Raw genomic sequence first — 23820 nt, 5'->3', positions numbered from 1 at the left:
TCCGGAACAAAATAATGGGTTGTGGAGGGGTTGTGGAGGGAGGTATTGAGGATAGCAGAGTATATGGCTTTGGCACCACAGGGTGGATAGGCAAAACAATTTGATTGATAAGGTGAAGATCCTGAACTAACCTGTGAGGCTTGTCCGGTTTTTGGACAGGTAAAATTGGGGAATTGTAAGGAGAGTGTATAGGCTTTAAAAGGCCGTGCTGTAACAGGCAAGTGATAACAGGCTTTAATCCTTTTAAAGCATGCTTTGGGATGGGATATGGGCATTGAGCAGGGTAATGTGATTAGGTTTTAATGGGATGGTAAGGGGTGAATCATTTGTCACCAAGGAGGAAGTGGAGGTATCCTATACTTGTGAATTAAGGTGGGGAGATACAAGAAAAGGATTGTGAATGAGGCTTTGAACTGGGGGACAAGGTGGCAATGAGGTGTGGCTGTAGCCCAGGAATAGTCAGGGAAGCAGATAATTTAGATAAAATGTCTTGACCTAATAAGAGAGCTGGGCAGGTGGAGATAACTAAAAAGGAGTGCTTAAGAGAGTGTTGTCTAAGTTGGCACCAGAGTTGGGGAGTTTTAAGAGGTTTAGCAGCCTGGCCATCATCATCCACAATAGTTATGGAGGTAAGGGAAGCAGGCCCTTGAAAAGAAGGTAATGTGGAGTAGCCTCCGTATTGATTAAGAAGGGGTCGGACTTACCCTCCGCTGTAAGAGTTACCCGAAGCTCGGTGTCTGTGAATGTCTAGGGGGCTTCCGAGGTGATTGGGCAGTGTCAGTCTTCAGCCGCTAAGTCGAGAAGATTTGGGAAGGAGTCAGTCAGAGCCTCAGGCCAATTGGACAGTCCAATTTCCAGTGGGGTCCCACACACGGGACACGGCTCAGGAGGAATCCCGGGCTGTGGGCATTCCTTGGCCTAGTGACCAGATTTCCGGCACTTGAAGCAAGATCCTGGGGGAGGAAGTCCTGAAGGAACGCCTGACCACTGTGGCTTAGGCATTTTGAAGTTTTTGTGTGTTGGAGATATGGCTGGGGTTTCTCTCACAGCAGAGGAAGTAATTGCAACTCTTCTCTATTATTGTACACTTGGAAGGCGAGGTTAATTAAGTCCTGTTGTGGGGTTTGAGGGCCGGAATTTAATTTTTGGAACTTTTTCTAATGTCTGGAGCAGATTGGCTAATAAAATGCATATTGAGAATAAGATGGCCTTCCTCTGGGGTCTGGCTCACGAAACTGGTGGTTATCAGTGTGAGACTGGGCTAGAGAAAAAACTCTTTCCCATTCATCTGGGGAGAGGGTAGAAGTTAGGATGACATTTAAGTCACTCCAGGTTAAATTGTAGGGCAGAGTTAGGTATTGGAATTCCTGTATATATTTAGTGGGGTCTGATGAGAAAGAGCCTAAACGCTGGCTAACATGGGAAAGGTCTGATAGAGAAAAAGGCACATACACCCTGACTATGCCTTCAGCTCCAGCCACCTCTCTAAGAGGAAATTGTTGGGCAGGTGGGGGAGGGCTAGTCGCAGAATGAAACTAAGCCAGACCGGGTGTGAGGAGGGGAGGTGATAGAAGGATTATAGATTGGGGGAGCAGAGGCTGAGGAAAAATTGGGACCTTGCTCGTCCTGGCGAGGAGCAGCCTGGGGAGGAGGGGAGAGGTCAGATGGGTCTGTAGAAAAGGAAGATTCAAAAGACTCAGAGATGTCTGGGGTTGGGACTGACGGGACAGGCGGGAGGGAAAGAAGAAAGATTTGGAACAAGTCTTATTGGGAGCAGAGACTAGGGAAGGACCAATGTGTAAAAGAATGCCTGGACGTCAGACACCTCAGACCATTTGCCCATTTTTCGACAAAAATTGTCTAGATCTTGTAGGATAGACAAATCGAAAGTGCCATTCTCTGGCCACTTGGAACTACTGTCGAGTTTGTACTGGGGCCAAGCGGTATTGCAGAAGAAAATAAGATGCTTAGATTTTAGGTCAGGTGAGAGTTGAAGAGGTTTTAAGTTCTTGAGAACACAGGCTAAGGGAGAAGAAGGAGGAATGGAGGGTGGAAGGTTGCCCATAGTGAAGGAGGCAAGTTTAAAGAGAAGGGTAATGACATGGAGGAGGGGGATGGGGAGCAGCCCTGGGCTGCAACGTGGGTGAGCAGCCAAAGCAGGCATCCCCGCAATTGACTTGCCACCAAGGTAATGTGGGTGAGTGACCTAGGCAGGCGTCCCCATGGAGATCAGACACCAACGGAACGTGGGTGAGTAATCAGAGAGGCGACCCTGCAATGATTAAACACCAAGGGAAGGCTGCCTTCCCGAATCCGTGACTGGCACCGGAGTTTTGGGTCCACGGATAAAATGTGTCTCCTTTGTCTCTACCAGAAAATGAAAGGAATTGAAATTAAGAGAAGGGAGAGATTGAAGGGTGGCGCCAAGATTGAAAGGAGAAAGAGGTTGAGGAATAGTGAGAGAGGTTGGAGAAGAGAGTAAAAAAAGATTTAAAATTGGTGAGATGTTCCCTGGGGGGCTTGGACTGAGGACCCGAGGTCGTAGGTGGATCTCTTCATGGAGTGAGGGTGAGGACAAGGGACTGGTCTCCCAAAGGAGTCCCGCTGACCTGGCTCTTCAGCACCAAATGTCTCATGTGTCCGTGTGAAGAGACCACCAAACAGGCTTTGTGTGAGTAACAAGGCTGTTTATTTCACCTAGATGCAGGCAGGCTGAGTCTAAAAACAAAGTCAGCAAGAGTGATGGGATTATAATGAGTTCTTATAGGTTTTGGGATAGGTGGTGGAGTTAAGAGCAATGTTTCAGGGGCAGGGGGTGGATCTCACAAAGTACATTCTCAAGGGTAGGGAGAATTACAAAGAATCTTCTTAAGCATGGGGGAGATTATAAAGAACCTCCTTAAGGGTAGGGGAGATTGCAAAGTACATTGATCAGTTAGGGTGGGGCAGAAACAAATCACAATGGTGGAATGTCATCAGTTAAGGCTACTTTCACTTCTTTTGTGGATCTTCAGTTGCATGGGGCCATCTGGATGTATACGTGCAGGTCACTGGAGATATGATGGCTTAGCTTGGGTTCAGAGGCCTGACAACTGGGAATTTCAAATATGTGGCAGATATTCATGGGACAGAGTGTTGCATAGCTGCTGTCTTTTTTTTTTTTTGAGATGGAGTCTCGATTCTTCTCCCGGGCTGGAGTGCAATGATGTGATCTTGGCTCACTGCAACCTCCGTCTCCCGGGTTTAGGCAATTCTCCTGCCTCAGCCTCCCCAGTAGCTGGGATTTGTACAGGCATGCGACACCACGCCCTGGTAATTTTTGTATTTTTAGTAGAGAGGGGGGTTTCACCCTGTTTTCCAGGCTGGTTTCGAACTGCTGATCTCCAGTGATCCACCTGCCTCAGCCTCCCAAAGTGCCGTGATTACAGGCATGAGCCACTGTACCTGGCCATATAGCTGCTTTTAAGAGATCTCAAATGATAACACTGTACGGCATGTTTGCTTCATCTTTTCTTTGCATGAATGTATTAATTCTTCAAATAGCGAAATGTTTAATAAAACATCGCCCCTCCCATTTTTTTTTTTTTTTTGGTTGTTGTTGTATTTTTTTTTTTTTTGAGACAGAATCTTGCTCTGTCGCCCACAGCGGAGTGCAGTGGCGCGATCTCAGCTCACTGCAACCTCCACCTCCCAGTTTCAAGTGATTCTCCTGCCTCAGCCTCCTGAGTAGCTGGGATTACAGGCGCCTGCCACCACGCCTGGCTAATTTTTTTTGTCCTTTTAGTAGGGACAGGGTTTCACCATATTGGCCAGGCTGGTCTTGAACTCCTGACCTTGTGATCTGCCCACCTTGGCCTCTCAAACTGCCAGGATTAGAGGCGTAAGCCACTGCGCCCTGCCTGCCCCTCCTCTTAAAAATAAAATCACTTTGTTAGGCTGCGGGTGGTGGCTCACGCCTGTAATCTCAGCACTTTGGGAGGCCGAGGCAGATGTCAGGAGTTCGAGACCAGCCTGGCCAATATGGTGAAACTCCATCTCTACTAAAAATACAAAAAATTAGCCAGGTGTGGTGGTGAAGACCCAGGTGCTCCGGAGAATAAGGCAGCAGAATTGCTTGAAACCAGGTGGCAGAGGTTGCAGTGAACTGAGGTTGCACCACTGCACTCTAGCCTGGGTGACGAGAGTGAAACTCTGTCTCAATAAATAAATAAATCAATAAATCACTTTGCTAGCTTCAGTCAACACATATCTTGAGGACTCACTCTGTAACAGGCACTGGGCCTGGTTGCTGAATTTTTAGAGTAGAACAAAAGAAAAACTTTAATGCAGTCTTGTAGCTCATGTATCAGTCTCAGTTAATTCTTTTAACCAACTGCTATTATTCCTGTTACTTGTACTATACCATACAAATTCATGGGAAATACCAGTTCTTGAGTGTCCAACAGTGAATTATTGTGATGACTTTTTCTTTTTTTCTTTTTTTTTTTTCTCCCTGAAATGGAATCTCACTCTGTCGCCCAGGCTAAAGTGCAGTGGCACGATCTTGGCTCACTGCAACCTTTGCCTCCTGGGTTCAAATGATTCTCCTGCCTCAGCCTTCCAAGTAGCTGGGATTACAGGCACACGCCACCATGCCCGGCTAAATTTTGTATTTTTAGTAGAGATGGGATTTCACCATGTTGGCCAGGCTGGTCTCGAACTCCTGACCTCAAGTGATCTGCCCGCCTCGGCCTCCCAAAGTGCCGGAATTACAGGCGTAAGCTACCCCAGTCAGACTTTTTAATACAATTGTTTAATTTCTATTTTAATTTACTCCTGCAAACCAACAGACTTCCTGGCCATTTTCTCAACTGGCAAAGCATGACAATGGAATGAAAAATAATTTTATGATTTTTTTTTTTTTAGATGGAGTTTCACTCTTGTTTGCCCAGGCTGGAGTGCAATGGCGCGATCATGGCTCACTGCAACCACGGCCTCCCAGGTTCAGGCAATTCTCCTGCCTCAGCCTTCCTAGTAGCTGGGATTATAGGCATGTGCCACCACGCCCAACCAATTTTGTATTTTTAGTGGAGATCAGGTTTCTTCATGTTGGTCAGGCTGGTCTCGAACTCCTGACCTCGGGTGATCCGCCCGCCTCCGCCTCCCAAAGTGCTGGGATTACAGGCGTGAGCCACCGCGTCCGGCAATAATTTTATGATTTGTGTACTCATTAGTAATAAATACTTCTAAGCACTGAGCCATATAAGTGCTTCTGTGGATTAACTGATTTCATGCTCACAACATATGAGCAGTATATTGACATACATTAAAGAAAACCTTTAATGCAGTCTTGTAGCTCATATACCAACATTTATATCTGTCTCAGTTAATTATTTTAACCAACTGCTATTATCCCTATTACTTGTACTATACCATACAAATTCATGGGAAATACCAGTTCTTGAGTGTCCAACAGTGAATTATTGTGATGACTTTTTCTTTTTTTCTTTTTTTTTCTCCCTGAGATGGAGCCTCACTCTGTCGCCCAGGCTGGAGTGCCCATACAGTTTATTGACATACATTTCATAGACACTTAGTAACTTGAGAAACCACAGGACAGAGAAAGCTGCAGGGGCTAGATCTGAACTCAGACTTGTTTGACTGCCCTACTTCCATGCTACCGTGCCTCTCATAAATGAAACCTAGCTTGAAAAGCAAATAGATACCTTGGCATTTCATATCTGTGTTTGCTATTTTAATGTCAAATCTGAAGGGGCTTCTTATTCCCTACATGTCGCATAGATGTTGGGGTTCTCTAGAGTTCTGTCCTTGGCCCACAGCCTTTTTTTTCCCTTCTTCCACAGTCTCCCTGGGTGACAGCAACCTCTTTCTTGGGTTTAAATACCAGCTCTGTGTGAAGACTCTCAAGCTGAGACCTAACCGCTGTCATTTTTTTTTTTTTTTTTTTTTTTTTTTTTTTTGAGACGGAGTCTCACTTTGTCGCCCAGGCTGGAGTGCAACAGCGTGATCTCGGCTCACTGCAACCTTTGCCTCCTGGGCTCCAGCAGTTCTCCTGTGTCAGCCTCCCTGGTAGCTGGGATTACAGATGCACACCACCAAGCCCGGCTAATTTTTGTATTTTTAGTAAAGACGGGGTTTCACCATGTTGACCAGGCTGGTCTCGAACTCCTGACCTCAGGTGATCCACCTGCATCGGCTTCCCAAAGTGCTGGGATTACTGGTGTGAGCCACTGAGCCCAGTCTGTCTTAAGTTTAAAATTCATGTGTTCAGATACTTACGATAAAACTCAAAATGTCAAAACCGAGCACATCATTTCTCCCCAGTCTGCTCCGCCTTTTGTATTTACTACTCTAGTGAAATGTCCACCCAGTCACAGGTGCCAGAGGCGAGTCTTCCCAGCTTCCCTGCTCTGCCTCATCCCAACATCAAATCAATCAATCCATAAGGCTTGCCAATATTTTCTCTTACACTGTTTTTGAGTCTGTCCTGTCTGTTTCATCTCAGCTGCCATGGGCTTAGTTCAAGATCTTGTCATTTCAATCCTCTTAACAATCCTTTGTAACTCCACACCCTGAAAAACCATCATTGACACCTTGGTGTTATTTCTTCCACTGAAAAAATTGTATTAGTAATGTCATGTCTTTAGACAAATTATTTAGCCTCCCTGTGCCTCAGTCTTCTCATCTAGAAAATGGGGATGGTAATAATGCCTACTTCACAGTTTTGAGGATTAGTATTTACAACAGGGCCTGACACAGAGTACTATATAAGTGTTAAATACTATTTGTATATATAGTAATCCTAGCTAACTGCAAAACTGAAAGATTAAAATCTCATAGAAAGAAAGCTGTGAAATAACATTAAGTATATGTATAATCAAAACAATAAATAAAAGGCCAGGCATAATGGCTCATGCCTATAAGCCCAGCACTTTGGTAGGTTGAGGCAGGTGGATTGCTTGAGCCCGGGAGTTCTAGGTTAGCCTTGGCAACATGGTGCAACCTTGCTTCTACAAAAAAAATACAAAAAATTTAGCTGGGCATGGTGGCACACACTTGTGGTACCAGCTACTCAGGAGGCTGAGTGGGGAGGATCACCTGAGCCTGGTGAAGTTGAGATTGTAGTGAGCTGTGATTGAGCCACTGCACTCCAGTTTAGGAGACAGAGTGAGACCCTATCTCAAAAATAAATAAATAATAATAAACAAAAGTTCTAGAAAGCATTCATTTCAAAAACAAAGCTGACCCAACCACTAAAAACCCATTCTCTTGAATCTCATTCTTGAATTATTCAAAAAACATCACTGTTATATAGTTATTTGTTAAGGCCAATTTACCCATAATTTTACCAACATTTATTATACTGAGATATATATATATACACACACATATACATACACAGGTTGAGCATCCCTAATCTGAGAATCTGAAATGCTACAAAATCCAAAACTTTTTCAATTCCAACATAATGCTGCAAGTGGAAAATTCCACGCCTGACCTCATGTGACAGGTCGCAGTCAAAAGTTTGTACAGTCTGGGCAAAGTGGTTCACAGCACTTTGGGAGACTGAGGTGGGTAGATCACCTGAGCTCAAGAGTTCAAGATTAGCCTGTGCAACATGGTGAAACCCCGTCTCTACCAAAAATACAAAAAATTAGCTGGCATCAATCACTGACATGCTAGGATCTCTTGAGCCTGGGAGGCAGAGATTGCAGTGAGCAGAGATTGCAGCACTGCACTCCAACCTTGTGTAACAGAATGAGATGCTGCCTCAAAAAGAAAAAAAAAAGTTTGCACAGTCAAAACTTTGTTTCATGCACAAAATTACTAAAAATATTGTATAAGGCCGGGTGCGGGTAGCTCACACCTGTAATCCCAGCACTTTGGGAGGCCGAGGTGGGCGGATCACAAGGTCGGGAGTTTGAGACCAGCCTGGCCAACATGGTGAAACCCCATCTCTACTAAAAATACAAAAATTAGCCGGGTGTGGGGGTGCATGCCTGTAGTCTCAGGTACTCGGGAGGCTGAGGCAGGAGAATCGCTTGAACCTGGGAGGCAGAGGTTGCAGTGAGCCGATATCGTGCCACTGCACTCCAGCCTGTGTGACAGAGCGAGACTCCGTCTAAAATATATATATATATATATAAATCGCCTTGTGTAAGATGTATATGAAACATAAATGAATGTCATGTTTAGACTCATGTTAGACTTAGTGCCATCCCCAAGATAGCTCATTATGTGTATGTAAATATTCTGATATCTGAAATACTTCTGGTCCCAAGCATTTCCAATGAGAGATATTCAACCTGTATATATAACTGTATATGCATCCTCCATCATGCCATTCTCTCACATCTCAGCAAAATGTTGTATAAACAGCCAGGTATTTTCATGTAGTTATACCTTTGCTTTTTCTACACCATTTTCTTATATGAACAGGGAGATGCAGAAGCATAAAAGAGGTGGAGCAATAGTCACATTCGTTTGTTCAGGGGGAGTGAATATAACCATGCGTATGGAAATAATTAGCATTTGGAGTAGATTACAATTTAAAAGTTTGTGTCTTGCCTTTTATTTCCTATCATAAAATAATGTTTTCCTGTATTAAAAAAACTTTTCAGCCGAGTAGTGGCTCATGCCTGTAATCCCAACACTTTGCCCAAGGCAGGCAGATCACTTGAGGTCAGGAGTTCAAGACCAGCCTGACCAACATGGCGAAACTCTGTCTCTACTAAAAATACAAAAATTAGCTGGGAGTGGTGGCTTATGCCTCTAATCCCAGCATTTTAGGAGGCTGAGGCGGGCAGATTACATGAGCTCAGGAGTTCAAGAATAGCCTGACCAACATGGTGAAACCCTGTCTTTACTAAAAATACAAAAAAATTGGCCAGGCGTGATGGCGTATGCCTGTAGTCCCAGCTACGTGGGAGGCTGAGGCAGGAGAATTGTTTGAACCCAGGAGGTAGAGGTTGCAGTGAGCCGAGATCTTGCCACTGCACTCAAGCCTAGGCAACAGAACAAGATTTTATCTCAACAACAACAACAACAACAACAACAAAAAAAACACTTTTTACTGCATCACTGTAGGTAATTTTGACTTCATTTGGCATTGAACATTTTTCTTTTCTTCACAATACTTACTATCGTGGAAGATTGGGCTTCTCCTGTAATTAACTTTTCATTATTCCTATAGACATTACAAGTATATTTCCCTTGGTATCATGAATGTATCCAGTTCACAACTGTGGTCTTTTTTTGAGCAATTCAAGTGGGTTGCTATCAGGTTGTGCATCCATATAGAGCTCTGCAGTTGCAGACAAACCTCTAAATAAATTTAGAATTCGTAAGAATTCCTGCAGGTTCTTACTTTTGAATCTTTATCTTGGTGAGAGAAGAAAGGAAATGTCCCCTTCCTATAACTAAAAGGAAGCAACATTTACTTAAAGCAAATGCCTCACGCCAGGTGCGGTGGCTCACACCTGTAATCCCAGCACTTTGGGAGGATGAGGCGGGTGGATCGCCTGAGGATAGGAGTTCGAGACCAGCCTGGACAACATAGTGAAACCCTGTGTCTACTAAAAATACAAAAAAATTAGCTGGGTGTGGTGGTGGGCGCCTGTAGTCCCAGCTACTCTCTCTAGAAGCTGAGGCAGGAGAATCACTTGAACCTGGGAGGTGGAGGTTGCAGTGAGCTGAGATCACACCATTGCACTCCAGCCTGTGCAACAGAGCGAGACTTCATTTGGAAAAAACAAACAAACAAACAAACAAAGAAAATAAAGAAAAAAACCACACATGAATAAAATAGAAAAGCTAATAAATCCTGTAATAGGGAATTGAATGAAGCCCACTACCAACAAAAAAAAATTTTTTAAGCCTAAAAATCAAACTCAACTAACACAATGCCAATATTTTGTTGTTTCCTAGTGTGATCAAATCTCAAAGACAAAAATGGTTATCATATAGCCAGGCGCAGTGACTCATGTCTATAATCCCACCACTCTGGGAGGCTGAGGTGGGCAGATCACTTGAGATCAGGAGTTCAAGACCAGCCTGGCCAACATGGTGAAATCCCCTCTCTACTAGAAATATAAAAAGTTAGCCAGGCATGGTGGTGGGTGCCCGCAATCCCAGTTACTTGGGAAGCTGAGGCAGGAGAATCACTTGAACCCGGGAGGTGGAGGTGGCATGAGCCAAGATGGCACTACTGTACTCCAACCTGGATAGCAGAATAAGACTCTGTCTCAAAAATAAATAAATAAATAAATAAATAAATGAATAAATAAATGCCTATCATAGTGTTTTGACTCTGTCCTGGCCAAGTCCAAACAAAAAAAAATTAAAAATACCTTGCACAGCACACATTGTTTAAGCAGTAGGAGAATTGCTTATTTTTGCTTTTTGGACCTCTCTGCTATTGCATTGTTTTTACGACTTCTCCATGCTAAGTCTAAGGATGCACGCAAAATTATGCAGAGTTAGGATTCTAGGCCAGGAGTTTCAAATGATGGGATTTGTGGCACTAAGTCTAGGATTCTAGAATGAAAGGATATGGAATTTGCCCAGGAGTCAGCTGGGCAAGTACAATTTATACACGTAAGCATGTACATTAATAAATAGTAATAGATATCTTTATAATTGTGGAACATGCTGGAAAAATAATGGACCCAGAGGAAAATTCTGAAGGCAACCACTTTTGGCGGTGGTAGTCTTGCTGGGGATGAAATATCTAATAGTGTCCCCATTTTTACGCTGTAGTCTTATTTTTCGCTTTTTCCCTGATTTCACATTTTTTTGTGTGGGGTGTTTTCACAGTGTGGTTCGAGCAGAATATTAGTATTGGGTTTTCAAAGATGTATACTTTGATCTTAGTTTAAAACTGTACCCAAAAAAGCTTAAAGTGTGGAAAATGGTGCAGCCAGCCTAGATGTTTCTGCATCTGTGTCTGGGCCAGAATGCTGGAGGCGTACAGGAAATTATATCTGAAAGAGTAAGCAGTGGGGCTGGGTGTGGTGGCTCAGGCCTGTAATGCTGACACTCTGGGAGGCTAAGGCGGGAGGATCACTTGAATCCAGGAGTTTGAGACCAGCCTGGGCAACATGAGACCTTATCTCTACAAAAAATTTTTAAAAATTAGCCTGGTGTGGTGGTATGCCTGTAGTTCCAGCTACTTGGGTGACTGAGGTAGGAGGATCACTTAAGCTCAGGAGGACAAGGCTGCAGTGAGCCATGATTGTGCCACTGCACTCCAGCCTGGGTGACAGAGTGAGACCCTATCTCAAAATAAAATAAAATAAAATAAAATAAAATAAAATAAAATGAAAAAGAAAAAAAAATAAAAAAAGAGTAAGCAGAGGCCCCCATCTCTACTGTTCTGTTGGATTTCCTGTGCACACTGATGAGATAACCCAGCTCCCTCTCCTCTTCTTACCCCCAAAGTCAGGGCAGTTACACGCAGGCTGTGTCCTTTAGTTCAGTCCTTGACCTTCAGAAGAAATCTGTGTAAAATGGAATATTCCATGCGATGATGGAGATTTTCCTCCTATCAATCATTTTCCTCTTCCTCTAATAGAGCTCTGCACTTTCATTTTTCTGATGTTTTTGCCTGTGACCATTCCACAGAGATTGCGAGGAAGAAAACAATGATCCCTCACCAACTGCATAAAACTCCAGGATTTCTCTTCCATGACCTCCTCCTTCACTCTTTTGTTCCTTGTTTGGAAAATGCTTCCTGAAGGCCGGGCGCGGTGGCTCAAGCCTGTAATCCCAGCACTTTGGGACGCCGAGACGGGCGGATCACGATATCAGGAGATCGAGACCATCCTAACATGGGCTAACATGGTGAAACCCCGTCTCCACTAAAAAATACAAAAAAGTAGCCGAGCGAGGTGGCGGGCGCCTGTAGTCCCAGCTACTCGGGAGGTTGAGGCAGGAGAATGGCATAAACCCGGGAGGCAGAGCTTGCAGTGAGCTGAGATACGGCCACTGCACTCCAGCCTGGGCGACAGAGCGAGACTCCGTCTCAAAAAAAAAAAAAAAAAAAAAAAAAAAAAGGAAAATGCTTCCTGAGTCTTATCTCCAGGTGCCTGGCTTTTTTGGCAAGCTTTTTAATCAGCTATTTCCCACTTCTGGTGCAATGACATGGGCTGGAATTTGAATCCTTTTCAAGGGGTCTCAGAGAGTCCTAGTGACAGGTCACAGGCTATCTCTCCTCGAGATTTCACCCCTGCCAGCCAGTCCTGTCCTGATGCAAGGGAGCTGAATCCAAGATCTGCTATTGCTGTCTTTACTTGCTAGAATATAGGTCATAGTTTTTTTTAGGCTGAGGAACTTCTGACTGATTTCCAACACTCCTCCACATTATTTAAGTTCTTTTTAATCTTCCATATTGTTTTAGTTACTGAATTTTGTTTTTTCTTTTTTTTTTTTTTTTCAGATTCCCCTTTTTTTTTTTAAGACAAAGTCTCACTCTATTGCCCAGGCTGGGTGATCTTGGCTCACTGCAACCTTTGCCTCTGGGGTTCAAGCGATTCTCCTGCCTCAGCTTCCCAAGTGGCTGGGATTACAGGCATATACCACCACTCTCAGCTAATTTTTGTGTTCTTAGTAGAGATGGGGTTTCACCATGTTGGCCAGGCTGGTCTTGAACTCCTGATCTCGGGTGACCCACCTGCCTCAGCCTCCCAAAATGCTGCGATTACAGGCGTGAGCCACCACGCCCAGCCCTGTGCCTAATTTGTAAATTAAACTTTATCATAGGTATCTATAAGAAAAAACGTAGTATACATAAAGTTCAGTACTATCTGCAGGTGCAGGCATCTACTGGGGTCTTGGAAGTATCCTCCAAGATAAGTAAGCATTACTGTTTTGTGTGACTTTGCTTATTAGTTGTAGATGGAAAAATAAGTGTATTGAAGAGGTTATCTTTACTAAATATTTAAGAGTTTTTAAGAACAGGCATTTAAACTAATGTTTCAGAGGCATAGAATCATTTTCAGACTCATAGCTAGAAGGGGCCTTAGAGGACAGATCATGTAGTATTACCTTATTTTACAGATGATGAAGCTGATGTCTTAGTGTATAAATAACTTTCTCACATTCATACAACTGGTTAGTGATAAAATGAGGATGAGGTATGGTTTTCCTCGCAAGACTCCCAGCACTTTTCCTATCACACTGAATTTTGTATACATGTTATTGCTCCCCAAAGTCATAAGTTAATGGAAGACAGAGGTCATATCCATTCATCTCAATTTTTTTAACCTTTTTTTTTGAGACAGAATCTTGCTCTGTCACCCAGGTTGGCATGCAGTGTCATGATCTCGGCTCACTGCAACCTCTGCCTCCTGGGTTCAAGCAATTCTCCTGCCTCAGCCTCCCAAGTAGCTGGGATTACAGGCACACACCACCACACCCGGCTAATTTTTTATATTTTTAGTAGAGATGGGGTTTCACCATATTGGCCAGGCTGGTCTTGAACTCCTGACTTCATGATCTGCCCACCTCGGCCTCCCAAAGTGCTGGGATTACAGGTGTGAGCCACTGCACCCAGCCTCATCTCAGTTTTTATGAAAGATAAAAAATTAGAATGCCTGGCAAATACAGCTGCCAAATAGCAGATGCTTAGTTAATTCTCTTTGAATTGAGTTCTTAGATGATGAAACATTCTTTTTCTTGGTCTCATGTTCATGAGAGCCACTCTATTCGTTGAATATTTACTGATGTCTTACTATGTGCCAAGTACCAGACTAAGATAAAAAATGAGAATTAAAATGAAGATCTACTTTCAGTTTTGGGTCTATATTAAAATATTACTGTGAGGGTGTTCAATTCTCAATTAGAAAGGGAAGGAAGTGAATTTTTAGCTGAGCAATTTCCCTTTTATAGACTCATTTGCATTTCCTAAAATTTTAGTGCTAACAGGAACTTAGGTTACCTAAGATCACATTGTCAGTAAATGGCAAATCAAGGATGAGAGTGAACATCATCAGCTCCCTCAAAATCCAATATTCCTTCCATTACAAATAATCTCTTTCTTTTGCATTTTTGGAATAACATATACAATAGTTAAATTTATGAGTGTTAATAAAATGGAAATCCATGTTTCTTCTGGATTAGATATCAAAACACCTGAAGAAGGATATGGAAAGAAAGTGGGACGGGAGAACGGAACCATTAACTCTTAGTGAAAAGAGCAGAAGATGCCCTAATCATCTGTGTCGAATTATGGAATATTACACGCGCATGCCACCACGTCTGGCTAATTTTTATATTTTAGTAGAGGTGAGGTTTTGCCATGTTGGCCAGGCTGGTCTCAAACTTCTGGCCTCAAGTGATCTGTCTGCCTTGGCCTCCCAAAGTGCTGGGATTACAGGTGTGAGCCACCTCCCCGGGCCTAAATTAAAAAAAAAAAGATTTTAAAAAAATTTTAAAATATAACAGAGACAAGGTCTCGCTATGCTGCCCAGGCTGGTCTCAAACTCCTGGGTTTAAGCCATCTGCCTGTCTTGGCCTCTCAATATGTGGGGATTACAGGTGTGAGCCACCACGCCCAGCTGAAAATATGTTTTGACTCTGCACTTTCATCCTTGGATACCAATGTACTTTGTAAGCATTAATTGGCTGTTATCTAACCTTGTGTCTTAAGGGCATAGACTGTTATTTCTTCATCCCACAGAGGAATGAACTCAGTTCCAGAGAGGTTTGGAGAATTATCCCAGGATAGCGCATAAGTGTGATTAAGCCAAGCAAAATTTAAGCCTAGGAGCTTAAATTCCTGTTAAGGATTTGGCCACCTTGATGTGATCTGGGAATTTGGAAGTTGTGCAATCCTTATGGTTTTTTTCCAGCTCTCAAGCAAGCACTAAGGAGGTAAAGAGAAGGCTACCCTTCATTAAACTCTGTCTGGCCCTTTGCTGGGTTAGCTCATTTAATCCTCCCAGCAAATATTTCCCCATTTCACAGATAAGGAAAGTTTCAGAGGTTAAGTAACTTCTGCAAATTCACACACTTATAGTAAGAGGCAGAGTCAGAATTGAAACCTTTCTTTCTGACTTCTTGAGTTCATGTGCTTCGTGGAAACCATGAAATTATAAATTTGGACACCTGGCCTCTAGGCTGATTTTGCCACCAAACTGAAATAACACTGATCAAAAGAGACACCAATCCAGATCCATAATCATCTCCAGCCCCTTTGCTTGGTCAGGGGCTTCCTTAGCTTATTCATCACTTCACACGGGGACACAAGTGGATCCACGTAGTAGGCCTCCTGACTTCATCTTTCTTCCCTGCATAAATATCATTCATTTGACTATTTTATGTTTTACCATATGCTAGAGCATTGCAAAATTTGATACATTATTTTGAAAAATTGAAACTCCAAGATGAATGCTGTTAAGAATCAATCCAAACATATGGATATTTTTCATATGTAGAAATAATCCACATAGAGATAGTCATGTGACCTGTCTGTCCTCCTAAATCTCATCAGGAGGACTTCCCTAAGCTGGTGAGAGGATGTTGAGGGGGAATTGCCTGGAGGGAGATGATTTAAAAGGAGACTTAAAAGGCCTAAGCATGGGGGTGGGAAAAGGCCTTAATAACCAGGAATTCAGGGGGACTTGAGGATGAGGAGCTAAGTCTGGCAGAGATGGGGATGGTGGAGAGTTAGAACAGGGGAGGAAAAGGTGGATTCTGGCTTATCTGCTCACAGCAGCTCTTGCACGTAACTTAGGGCCTTTTCACATTCCAGGAGGTGGCAGTGCCCTCAGCCAGGTATAGAGACCTGTTGGGTTGGTTGGTTTGTCTTTTACCCCCTTTTGAATAGCAGCCCCCTGTGGCAGGCTGATGCGTTGGAGAATATCATTGTACTTGCTTCATGCCAGGCATGACGTGTTTTCAAACTGCAGACTCTAGGACACTAAGCCTGCTGCCTTCTCAGATGGAAACTTCTTTTCATTTTTCAGCAAGTCATTCACAGTCCCCACCTCATTCAGCCTCCATGGATGCTGCTGCCCTCACAGTTCTCCTAAATGCCAAATCCCCAGCACTCTGTGTCCCTGGCCCACTGAGTCATATATTTTATTTTAGTTTTGGTTTTTTAAACTCAAACATTATTTGTTACATAGGTATTTATTACACAATGATGGACTTTTACTGATAACTCGTGACGGGCTTTAAGATAGGATTCCTGGTAACAAGTACGGGCACCAGGGCTTCTAAACGTTCTGGATTGGCAGCGACGGGGGTCAGCCACCTCCAGGGTCCAGCCATACTGGATGAGGATGTCTTTGACATTCTTGGAAGCCACTTCCACATATTTCTGGTAACAGGCCACCGGGGCTTTGGAGATGGACTGACAGCATGAATCTGGGCTACCTGACCAGAACCCTTCACTAGGACATGGATGTCCATGCCAGCAAATCACTCCTTGCCCAGAAGCAGAACTGGTTCCAGCAGCTTGTAATGCAGTGTGCATGGCTCCATCATCTCCAGGGGCCGCCTGTTCACTTCCATGAGGCCACTGCCATGTTTGAAGCTCACCATGACTGTGGTCATCTTCCTCTGTCCAAAGACCTGCATGGACTGCAGCAGGCTCTTAGCTATGGGCGTAGATGAGAGATCCTCACCATGCAGCACTGCCCCTGGAAAAGCCGATGTCATATATTTCAATGCACCCATTTTATAGAACATATGGGGAATACCTTAGAGTTCTTTCTGTTTTCTTTATTGAAATATAGCCAAAAAGTTCATGGGCCCATAACACACAAGGAACTAGCAAGTGATAGATTCTTCTTATTTCTCAGTGTCTTGTCTGATGCAATCTGATTTTGGATAACTCATCTACCATTCATCCATTCATTTCACCCTCAACATAATACACCAAAAAAAAAAAAAAAAAAAAGAAAAAAAATTCCTAATACTTTTCTTTGTCAAGAAACTTAGGCCGGGCATGGTGGCTCATGCCTGTAATCCCAGCACTTTGGAAGGCCAAGGTGGGAGGATCACCTGAGGTCAGGAGTTCGAGACTAACCTGGCCAACATGGTAAAACCCCGTCTCTACTAAAAATACAAAAATTAGCCAGGCATGGTGGTACACACCTGTAGTCCCAGCTCCTTGGGAGCCTGAGGCAGGAGGATGGCTTGAATCCAGGACGTGGAGGTTGCAGTGAGCTGAGATTATACTGCTGCACTCCAGCCTGGGCGACAGAGCGAGACTCTAAATTTCTCAGCTTGTTATCTGAGAAGAAGAAAAACAGAAAGGAAGGAAGGAAGGATGGAAAGGAACCTAAAGACTACAGGTAGTAAATGGCATTTAAGCTGGGACCCTCTCTCACATCATGTAATTTTATAACCAGTAATTATTCTACCATTGAAGATACTCTTTATTTTATTTTATTTTATGTTTTTTTGATACAGAGTTTCACTCTTTTGCCCATACTGGAGTGCAATGTCACAATCTCAGCTCACAGCAAACTCTCCCTCCAGGGTTCAAGCAATTCTCCTGCCTCAACCTCCCCTGGCCTCAGCCTCCCGAGTAGCTGGGACTACAGGTACAGTGCCATCACACCTGGCTACTTTCTGTATTTTTAGCACAGATGGGGTTTCACCATGTTGTGCTAAACTCCTAACCTCAAGTGATCCACCTGCCTCAAGGCTGGTCTTGAACTCCTAACCCCTCAAGTGATCCACCTGCCTCACCCTCCCAAAGCACTGGGATTACAGGCATGAGTCATGCCCGGCCTGTATTTTTTTTTTTTTTTTTGAGACAGGGCCTCACTGTGTCACCCAGGCTGGAGTGCAGTGGTGCAATCACAGCACACTGCAGCCTTGACCTCCCAACCTCAGGTGATCCTCCCACCTCAGCCTCCAAGTAGCTAGCCATTTTTTTTAAGTGAAAATTACTTTTTTTGGCCATTGCTATACCAATCCCAGAACTCAAGAGTCCTCAAGTCTATGAAACACAGCTCTGAAAGGAGCTGCTTCAAAATATTATCTTGTTTCAATTATTTCTGGGATTTAGATTCATTTAGCACAATAAATACAGTATAGAAAGAGAAGGCAGAGAGGTGGAGAGGAGGGGGAGCCTGAGAATATGTTGCCAAGATGTTCTTTTTGTAGAAAATGACTGTTAAAGAAGGAAGAGCTCATTCTCTTATCCTTTTAAATCTTGCAGCTTCATAATCCTCCCTAAACCTGACCTTCCTTTCAACTTGTATTGGAAACTCTCCAGTACTGAAGTCTATTGTCCAACTCAAATGATAACCTTTCCTATTTTCTTTCTTCTTGCCCACCCTATTGCAAATAGGTGGCATGGTTTTTGCCTTTATTAAAACTTTTTTTGTAACCAACGTTTATTTTTATAAAAATATTCCATGCAACTAGTCTAGCGGTCAAATAATCCTAAAAAGGTTTAGACCAAAAGCAACAGTTTCACTCCCACCCCTTCATCACTTCCTACCACTCAGAGGCAACTACTCAACTTGTTCAATTTATTGCTTTTTGCGTATATAATAAGAGTGGGAAAACAAAATTTATCTCTTTAGACATTTATCCCTGTTAAATCTAAGAAATATGTACATATTATCTCTAGTTTGTCACATAGCATTTTTTTTTTTTTTTTTTTTGAGACAGGGTCTTGTTCTGTCACCCAGGCTGGAGCCCAGTGATTCACTGCAACCTCTACCTCCCAGGTACCAAGGATTCTCATGCCTCAGCCTCCCGAGTAGCTGGGATTACAGGTGTGTACCACCACACTCAGGTAATTTTTGTATTTTTAGTAGACACAGGTTTTCACCATGTTGGACAGGCTGGTCTCGAACTCCTGGCCTCAAGTGATCCACCAGCCTCAGCCTTCCAGAGTGCTGGGATTAAAGGCATGAGCCACAGCACCTGGTCCATATAGCAATTTTTATGTTAGGCAATTGTGAAAAGCTTACACATGTGAACTGTTTATCTGATCAAGTTTATTGTTCTTCAAAATTCATGTAGGCCCAGCTACTAGGGAGGCTGAAGCAGCAGGATTGCTTGAGCCCAGGAGGTTAAGGTTGTAGCTCACAATAATTGTGCTTGTGACTGGCCACTGCACTCCAGCCTGGGCAACACAGCAATAGTGACTTCAATGTAGTTCAAGCTTGCCCAAACCACGGCCCTCTAGCTGCTTGTGGCTCAGGCTTTGAATGTGGCCCAACACGAATTTGTAAACTTTCTTAAAACATTATCAGATTTTTTTGCGATTTTTTTTCTTCAGCTCATCATCTATTGTTAGTGTTAACCTATTTTCATCGTGGCCCAAGACCATTCTTCCAATGTGGCCCAGGGAAGCCAAAAGATTGGACACCCTGATTTAATCCACTACACACCATTCTGAATGAAAAGTTTTCGGAAGTGCAAATCCGAAGAAGATAATGCATTTACCCGATTACAAAATCATTACAATACATTCAGTCAGGATTCTAGCACAGAAGAGATTGAAGCAGAGCAGAATCCACTAGGGAATGTATATTATATATCATATATACCGCATATAATCTTACACAATTGTGGGAACTGCTTAAGCAATCCCTGTAAAGCTGTTATCTTCACACTTGATCCTGGAGCTTGAAGACGTCAGGGAAGGCAGTCAGGAAGGCATAGAGAAAAGCAAATACCAGTTGGAACCCACCAAGGCAAACTAAAACCATGTCAATTCTCTTTGCCTTTGACCTTGATGGTATGGCCATCCTGCAGAAGAAGCTGCGTTCCTTCAGTACGTATCTAGCCTAGGAATAGGAAACACTGGAGAAGGACTTGGGGGAAGGCGGAGCAGTTTTAGGCCCAGCTGCTGGCCCAAGCCAAGGAGGTAAACCAGCAGATAAACAATAACACGAGCCACAGAATGGCTGCTGCTTCACTTCCGCCCCCAAATCTGCATAGGAATGTCTCCTGTGGCCCACCTTAACCAGAAATATATCGGGAGGGGATGCTGGAAAATGTAGTTCCACCTTGCCAAGTGGCCACAATATGTTTCAAAGCCACCATGGTCTACCCCTTCTGAATTTGGCACCTGAGCTTATTTATTTATCTATTTATTATTTATTTAGCTCGGGGATGTCAGGAAGTCACTTTATTTGTAAAATGGTGGATTAGACCTGACTATATTCTCTGATAATTAGAAATTTGCAAAGATGAGTAAAGATTTATAGGCTAGGTGTGATAGTTCATGCCTACAATCTCAACTTTGGGAAGCTGAGGAGGGAGGATCACTTGAACCCAGGAGTTTGAGATTAGCCTGGGCAACTGAGAAAGACCCACTTTTCTACAAAAAAATAAAAAATAAAAAAATAAAGAAAGAAAGAATTAGCCAGGCTTGGTGACTTACTGAGGCAGGAGGATTTCATGAGCCCAGGAGTTCAAGGCTGCAGGGAGCTGTGATCACTGCACGGCACTTCAGCCTGGGCAACAGAGCAAGACCTTGGCTCTAACAAAAAAAAAAAAAAAAAAAAGGAAAGAAAAGAAAAAGATTTATAAAGTCAATTTTATGGACGGAGGTCTCTCATTCGATTCTGAAGTGTTGCAAATTTAAAGGTAGGAAGACAAATTCCCTTTAATTCAGCAAACGCTGAGCCCCTACTATAGGCGTCCTCTGCAAAGGAGGCACTCTGAACCTCAGGTGCCCACTCACCATGTGTAAGAGGAAGCGCAAATAAAAGTCCTGGCCAGGCACTGTGGCTTACACCTATAATCCCAGCACTTCGGGAGGCCAAGGCGGGCGGATCACTAGAAATCTGGAGTTCGCGACCAGTCTGCCCAACATGGTAACCCCCACTACTCCCCCCACCCCCACCCCCACACTTCCACAAAAAATAAATAAATAATAAATAAAAAGAATAAAAGCCCTTTCACCCAAGAAGCATTTTGCTTCTCTTAGCCAGAACCATCCTCCAAAGTGCGAAAGCCTAATTACTGTGCACGCTCACCAAGCCATTAGCAAAATGACCACCTACCTGCTGTGAACACCAAGGTGAGACTTCTACAGTTCCCAGCCCGCCTTTCTCCTGCTTCCACTCCTGGACTCCACAGGCCAGGATTAAGGCACCCCTGTTTTAAACCATACTTAACCTCTAAATAAAGATAACAACTAAGTCATCTTTCTGTCTAACATGGCACAACTGTACCATGTACAACCCAAAACATGTTAACACTTTCCCCAGAAAGATGAGGCAAAGTTCCTTTTCAGTTTTTGAAGGGTGTTCATTTTCCTACCTAATTCACACTTGTCCTTTGGTATTCCACAATTTAAAGACTGATATAAACCTAACCTGCTATTAAGTATGGCTATGGGAGAGGGAAAGAAAATCAAACTACTTTATTCATATAGACACAAACATATTCATGTAAAAAAAGGAAGAAATATTCATTACAGTTCTTATTTCTGCAGCTTGCTACATGGCTGTAAACTCTTTCATCAAGCCAAATGCTTCGGAATGATGGGAACATGATAAGAATATGAATTCCGGCCGGATGTAGTGGCTCATATTACCGCCTGTAATCCCAGCAATTTGGGAGGCCCAGGTGGGCAGATCACTTGAGGTCAAGAGTTTGAGACCAGCCTGGCGAACATGGCAAAACCCCATTTCTACCAAAAATACAAAAAAAAAAAAAAAAAATTAGCCGGGCATGGCAGTGGGCGCCTGTAATCCCAACTACTTTGGAGACTGAGGCAGGAGAATCGCTTGAACCCAGGAAGTGGAGATTGCGGTGAGCCAAGATTGCTCCACTGCACTCCAGCCTGGGCAACAGAGTGAGACTCTTCAAAAAAACAAAAACAAAAACAAAAACAAAAACAAAAAAACACGCACATACACAAACCAAAAAATGAATTCCATGAGCACGAGTCCCTTGCCATACTTTATTTATAACTACTTTCTTCCACTACCCATTCCTATTATTTGTGTCCTCAGCAGGCACCTAAGCTGATTTTAGTTCCCTGCCTGCTAGAGTAACCCAGACCTTCATTCCTGAACCGTCTGGACCATCAGCAGCGCTGTCTTAATTGAGTTGTTATAGTTTTCAGTTGACTTTAATCCCTGGGCTTGGAAGGACAAAGGGGAACCCTGGAAAATCTCCTGCATTCCATGCATATGCCCCCTTACCCTCATTTCATAACAGCATCCCCATTTTCTCTCTCTCTTTTTAAGTCTTTTCATTTTTATTACTCCAAAAAGTTTCATTTTTTAATTTCGTTTTTTGACTTTGTGCTTGTGCCTTCAACATTTATTTTATTTTATTTTATTTTTTTGAGACGGAGTCTCACTCTGGAGTGCAGTGGCGCGATCTCAACTCACTGCAAGCTCCACCTCCTGGGTTCACGCCATTCTCCTGCATCATCCTCCCGAGTAGCTGGGACTACAGGCGCCCGCCATCTCGCCCAGCTAATTTTTTGTATTTTTTTAGTAGAGACGGGGTTTCACCATGTTAGCCAGGATGGTCTCGATGTCCTGACCTCGTGATCCGCCCGCCTGGGCCTCCCAAAGTGCTGGGATTACAGGAGTGAGCCTCCTTCAGCACCTTCACAACGTTTTTCTGCTCCTTGGTAAGGAAAGCATGCTTGATCCTGTCACGAACACATTGAGCACACATGGAACCACCACAGGCCCTGCTGACATGTTTCTTTGTTTTGGACAATCTCCTAAGAACTTTAGGTCTAACAGCAGGAACCCCTTGAAGTCCGCCTGGGCACATGCCGCATGCAGATTTTGGTGCTTTCCCAACCTTGGTATCAAGATAAACAATTCTATTAAACCCAAATAGGGGTTTGGGACAGCCTAGTTTTGGTTCGGGACAGCCTAGTTTTGTCAGAGGCTGTATTGTAGGAAAGCCTGCCACGGTATGTCAAATACTGGACCATTCTGAGTGCCTGTAGACAGCATCCCCGGAAGAGCCCCGTTTTCTCTCGATGGTCAGGATCAGTCACCACAGACAGTACTCCTTCTTTGCTTGTTGATTCAGAGGCATGAGGCCAAAGTGGCTGGGTGGCATTCTCGACTTCCAGTTCATTGGAATCATTGTTGTGCCCCTGATGGAAGTATTTACCCCTTTGGAGCCAAAATCTCTGGACCTTTCATGAGGCTGGAAAGCAGAAGTGTTGCTAATGGATTGCTAGGAGTAATAGTGAGAAGAAACTATTTCCATTCCCATCCTTTGACTTCCAGACCCGGGAATCTCTGGCTATGAGAGAAATATTACCATGTGTTGGATGCTGATTGAGAACACACCCTGCCTTCTGAAGAACACTGCCCCAGCCACATGGGTGTTACCATCTAGCTAGAACTATAATTGAGTCTTCCAAAGGCCATTCTACTGTTCCATTGAGGCAGCTGCTTCAGGGCAATGAGGAACATGGTAAGAACAGTGAATTCCATGAGCATGGGCCTTTGGTCACACTTTATTTGCTGTGAAATGAGCTCTTTGGTTAGAAATAATGCATGTGGCCGGGCGCGGTGGCTCAAGCCTGTAATCCCAGCACTTTGGGAGGCCGAGACAGGCGGATCACAAGGTCAGGAGATCGAGACCATCCTGGCTAACATGGTGAAACCCCGTCTCTACTAAAAATACAAAAAACTAGCTGGGCGAGGTGGCGGGCGCCTGTAGTCCCAGCTACTTGGAAGGCTGAGGCAGGGGAATGGCATAAACCCGGGAGGCGGAGCTTGCAGTGAGCTGAGATCCGGCCACTGCACTCCAGCCTGGGCGACAGAGCGAGACTCCGTCTCAAAAAAAAAAAAAAAAAAAAAAAGAAATAATGCATGTGGAATAGTATGACGACGGACAAAGCATTCTATA

At 43.7% G+C, this 23820-nt stretch overlaps 1 protein-coding gene and 1 pseudogene across 1 annotated transcript; both read right to left on the bottom strand.

Annotated features, from left to right (window-relative positions):
• Window positions 1-719: 719 nt before the first annotated feature.
• On the bottom strand, window positions 720-16739 carry LOC102144118 (small ribosomal subunit protein uS9-like; annotated as a pseudogene).
• A 5434-nt stretch (window positions 16740-22173) lies between these two features.
• Window positions 22174-22888, bottom strand: LOC102143733 (large ribosomal subunit protein eL34-like). The gene is made up of 3 exons (XM_045374762.2): window positions 22806-22888; window positions 22537-22774; window positions 22174-22245 (listed from the first exon to the last, which is right to left on the bottom strand). Exons 1-3 carry the CDS (start codon window positions 22886-22888, stop codon window positions 22174-22176), a joined length of 393 nt encoding a protein of 130 aa, XP_045230697.2.
• Window positions 22889-23820: the final 932 nt, after the last annotated feature.

The sequence above is a fragment of the Macaca fascicularis genome, chromosome 16 (genome assembly GCF_037993035.2).
Source record: "Macaca fascicularis isolate 582-1 chromosome 16, T2T-MFA8v1.1".
In the NCBI taxonomy this organism is placed as follows: Eukaryota; Metazoa; Chordata; class Mammalia; order Primates; family Cercopithecidae; genus Macaca; species Macaca fascicularis.
Note: the sequence above shows the minus strand (reverse complement) of the source record. Positions and strands in the feature narration are given on the sequence as shown.

Bases quoted from the DNA above. Each gene is read 5' to 3' on its own strand.
- LOC102143733 (XM_045374762.2), bottom strand. From the start codon at position 22,888: ATGGTCCAGTATTTGACATACCGTGGCAGGCTTTCCTACAATACAGCC. The intron at 22,775-22,805 runs GCTGTCCCAAAC...TGGGTTTAATAG, and splicing joins CTGTCCCGAACCAAAACTAG to AATTGTTTATCTTGATACCA. The intron at 22,246-22,536 runs GCTCACTCCTGT...TAAATGTTGAAG, and splicing joins TTGTGAAGGTGCTGAAGGAG to GCACAAGCACAAAGTCAAAA.